Genomic DNA, 4,571 nt, shown 5'->3' with positions numbered 1-4,571 from the left:
TTTGTTAATACATTTATACTAATGCCCCATCCTCCCACCCAGTGCTTCAGGAGCACTTGCAATACTTTGCTAAGGCCTATCTCATTAAAAAAAACTTTTATGATTCTCATTCTTTAGAGTTTGATACCAACCCACAAACCTCTGGCCTTCACCATCCAGACTTCTGTAACAGACTGACTCCTGGCCTCATGTATGTAGGCCACAGTGGTCATCTGGAACAGGTAATGTATCTGGGTATACACCCAATGCCCTTCACCACTTCTTGAGATGTCCAAAAGTGCATTCCATAAGCCATGCAGCAGCTATGCAGCTGATAGTTGGCCACTCCTTCCTGATCTATTCAGTGTAGGACTTCACAAGCTAAGGGAGGGGGGACAGGCCATATTCTAGAGTAGAAGTGGAGGGATTGTGATGTCTTCTGGTACAGTGCTGAAAGCACGTTGGTAAACGTTCCTCCCATCATCAAGAGGACGAAGCTGTCCTTCCAAAGCATCCCAGCATTGTGGACCTTGCCTGACCATCTGGTAGTCATAGGACTGAATTGCCCCAAGGAATCTACAGTTTCTGCAGCACATTGAAGCAGTAACCTTTGCAATCAACATGCTCCAAGATGGCCCCAAACCACTTTGGAAATCCATATGGACAAATCCAGCAATGACCAACTGTGGACTGGACAGACTGAGAAGGCATGGTGCCAGCACTTTCTGGATGGTCTGGATGGTCCACGAGCATGCCCATGTTCTGGGTAGTCAATCCAGCTGTAGTTTTACCCACACCAAATTGTTTGGCTATGGACTGGAGGTAATTCAAGACTGTCAGTGTTCAGATGTCCTTTTCTTAGGGACAGCAACAAATATTTGAGTTTTGTACACCAATATAAACTACACTAGTGCTGAGAGTGGACAGACCACCAGCTCTGTTACAGAAGCTACCACAGTAGGAATGACTACAGTGTCTTATCAGTAGATTGTGAGGAAGCCTGTAATACAGTGGACTGCTTGAACTGAACAAATAAGATAGAAGTGAATACATAAAACCTACAGTGGCGTAGTTTACATGTGCAGTTCTCCCTGACTTTTCTTGGGCTAACTCTATGCCAGATTTGAGTCAGTTGCACTGGTATAGACATACACATTGTATGTCCACTTCTTTTTTATACCAATATGAGGATAGGCTACATTGGTGTAAGTGGACTGTGTATCCAGCACTTTGTCTCCAGTTCCTGCTGTAGCTCTTGCCTACTTGTGTCTCCCATTTCTGCCCTGGTTTCTGCCTAGCCTAGTCCCCAGTTCCTTGATTCTGCTGTGAATCCTCAGCTCCTGTCCTTTGGGTTGCTTTTCTAACATGACGATTCTGAGAGCAACCTTGCTTTAATGATTGTTCCAGACTGTAGTGATAGAAGTTATAAGTTAGAGAGGCTCCCTATCAGGATGCTGACGGATTTGGAATTGGGAGATTGCCCTCTTAGGTAGCAGCTAGCTTGTTAGGTAGTAGTTATCAGTCAGTTAATTAGTTACAGACAATCAAAGTGTCTGTAGATGTTGCATACCACTCTACAAATTATATTCTTCTCATTCACATATGTCTGCATTTATTGAATCCAGTGATCGCTATACAGACTACCTATACTGTGATCATAGCACCTGGGTCCTTTGTGCCCAAACACAAAGTGCTGGGTGGGGGTACATCATGTATAGCTTCTGACAACTGTTTTCTAAACCACCACCAAGAAAGGTATATACATTGATCCCAATTCTCTGGCACGGTCCTACAAAGGACAAACGAAACCCCTAAAGTCCTGTTCAACCTTTCCATTATCCCAAGGATGGGGGTGTATATGAATGGTGCAAGCTTTGCAGAGCTCTACAATCTCACTACTTGTTGAAGCATTTTGAATTCAGATCTGGTTGGAAGACAAGGTTCTCTGGGTAAATCCGATATATTTTATTAGACCAACTCAAATAGTTAGAAAAATTCTTCTTTGCAAGCTTTTGGGTACAAATACCCTTGGTCAGGCTGAGGAAGCATCTGCAGATGGTCTGTGTTCTTCTTGGATAGAGTAGTAAAGCAGCCAGAAGCTAGTATGTATGCAAGAAAGAGTCCTCTGGGAATGATGTTGTTTCTTGCATAGGCTTAGAAAATATATGTCGCTGTTGAGGCTGGCTTCTTTCATGTTGTGTAATTTCCATTTCAAATGGCAAAATTCAATATCTTCCATGTTTCAGGGGTTTAGATTGTAGCTGTGTTGGTCTAAGGACCTAGGCGGACAGGGTTCTTTGGGTAAATCCGATATCTTTTATTAGACCAGCTCAAATAGTTGGAAAAATTCTTCTTCACAAGCTTTCCGGTACAAGTACCCTTTGTCAGGCTGAGGAAAGTGTCTGCAGATGGTCTGTGCTCCTTCTGGATGGAGTAGTAAAGCAGCCAGATCTGTCTGGAATTCACCTGGGACCCCAAATCTGGTGCATAATTTACTAGACACCTCTGCTACTATCAACACTTCTCAACTCCTTATCAGGTAAGTTTCAAGTGATTTTGTGAAAGAGTATACTGCTGCCAGCAAATACCGATTGTCAGCCCCATGTCTCTGGCAGAAGCCCAAGAACATCCATAGCGATATGCTGCATTGGTGTCCCCATGAGATAGGGACTACTCTGGTCTTAGGAGGACCTTTTTGGTAAAGCAAAGTATCACATTTCCATTACCACATTTCCAGTGCACACTGCGTGCAGGTTACTAAATACAATTTTCCTTTTAGCTTGGATAAGGCTTTTGAAATCCCAAGATATCCAACAGTTTAAAAAAAATCAGTAACCTCAGAACCTCTTTTTTTCAGTTTGTCTGGTGTAATTTCAGGATACCCATCCTCATAACCTACTGGCTGCTCTCAACTCCTATAGAGTATTTCATCTTTAAACTCCAAGCACTTATGATGGGAAAGCCTTTCTTGTGGTATTCTAAGGGAAACGATACTACTTCTAAGTGGCTTCACTTCCCAAATTATATTCCAATCCTGCAAGATTCTGGTACCAAGTTTTTTCTTTGAGAAACTTCTTGCTGCACTCAAGTCCATTCTTGCAATGCCTCATCTATTGTCCTGATGAAAACAGGAACATTTGCCCTAGTGCAATTTATAGTGTGGTCTCCTTCACTTTTCTCTTGCTAGGATTGGTGGAATATTTTAGCTATAGTACTTATTCCCCAAGCAGTTTGCTTCAGAGAATGTTTACACTGCATTAACTGCCTCTTGCGTAGACATCTCCAGGCTAGCTTCAAATTAGCTGGTTGACGTAAGCACAGTAGGGCTGGATGGGTAGACCACTACATGCCTTCCAAATGGTACATATAAAGAAATATATAAACCTTGGATCACCAACTAATATCTAGCACTACAGCTTTTTGTTCTGTCTACACCACACCTAGTTTTCTATTGAGACATGGGTTTTCACTCTGTGTGCCTTCATCCACCATCCTGATCAAGAGGCTTATATGTCTTTCTTCTGCCTGACATAAAAAAAAGGTTAATATTCTTCCTTTGGGTAAGTTTCTTCCTCCAAAAATATGCATAATACAAATCTCAACTATCTAAAAAAAGAAGGAAAAATGAGGAAAAAAGGTTAATAGAAGTTCCAGAGGAAAAACTGAACTGGAAAGGAAGCAAAGAGGTGAGTTTTCTCTATATTTGGGATAGCTTTCACTGAAGCGAAGCAACTTGCCTTGTCTAATTGAGGTAAGAGAGAGCTAGTTAGCTAGGCAGGGTAGCACCTCATACAAAATAACTTTCTAAACAGCAGTTTACTTCATCAGGTGCTCTGGAGGGCCTGAAGGAAGCAGAGAAAGCAGTGATTAGAGTAAACAGGGTAGAGAATAGGAGGAAAAAGGAGAGAGTGCTGCTCAAGAGTGGCTGAGAGAGAAAAATAGTTAGCTCATCAAGGGACATAGAATTATAAAAACTAATCCAGATGATAGGGTAGGAATTGGTAGTCTAGTCTCTACCAAGAGCTACGGTCTGTATTTCCATCCTGACTGTCGTGTCTTACAGGTTACTTTTGACCGGCACTAAAGCCACAGGCAAAAGGAGAGGCTTTCTGACAGTGGTATTTGTTACTGGGTGGAATACTTCAGGTGATCCAGTCTATGGATAATTTCTTGTTCCACAATTTCTCAGTCGATCCGTTTCCTACAGTTTTGTTGTCCAGCCAGTGGAAAAAACTAAGTTACGTTTTGAAATGCTTAGGGACCAGCAGAAACCAGGACCCAAACGTGCAGTGCTGTCTGTGAGCTCGGCACCCCGAGATAGCCCGCCTCGTCTGAAGAAAACACTTCCGGCCTTCCCAGGAGCGGAGGGAAAAGGAAGAGGTCTCCGAGGCTCCACATCGGGGAAGCCGGGCCTCAAAGCCTGGGCTGGGGGTAAGGGCGAGGATGCTCTTCAGGGGAGGCCGAAGGAAGAGCTCTCCCCGACCCCCGGACTGGGGCAGGGTGGTCTCGTCCCTCTCCGGGAGAGGCGGCGCCTGTAAGCGAGGAGGAGACGAGTGAACCCAGCCGTCGTGTAAACGCAACCCCAGGCGCCG

General features: G+C 43.8%; 1 protein-coding gene across 1 annotated transcript in view; it reads left to right on the top strand.

Moving 5' to 3' along the window:
- Positions 1–4,145: 4,145 nt before the first annotated feature.
- The window catches only part of PCCB (propionyl-CoA carboxylase beta subunit), a gene marked incomplete at its 5' end in the record, with an annotated part of 59,944 nt that continues 59,518 nt past the window's right edge, over positions 4,146–4,571 (top strand). The window contains 2 exon segments of the mRNA XM_019503765.1: positions 4,146–4,375; positions 4,377–4,410. Coding sequence (XP_019359310.1) covers positions 4,146–4,375; positions 4,377–4,410 — 264 coding nt within the window.

The sequence above is a fragment of the Gavialis gangeticus genome, unplaced genomic scaffold (assembly GCF_001723915.1).
Source record: "Gavialis gangeticus isolate Ggan-Ray unplaced genomic scaffold, GavGan_comp1, whole genome shotgun sequence".
Taxonomy (NCBI): domain Eukaryota; kingdom Metazoa; phylum Chordata; order Crocodylia; family Gavialidae; genus Gavialis; species Gavialis gangeticus.
Note: the sequence above shows the minus strand (reverse complement) of the source record. Positions and strands in the feature narration are given on the sequence as shown.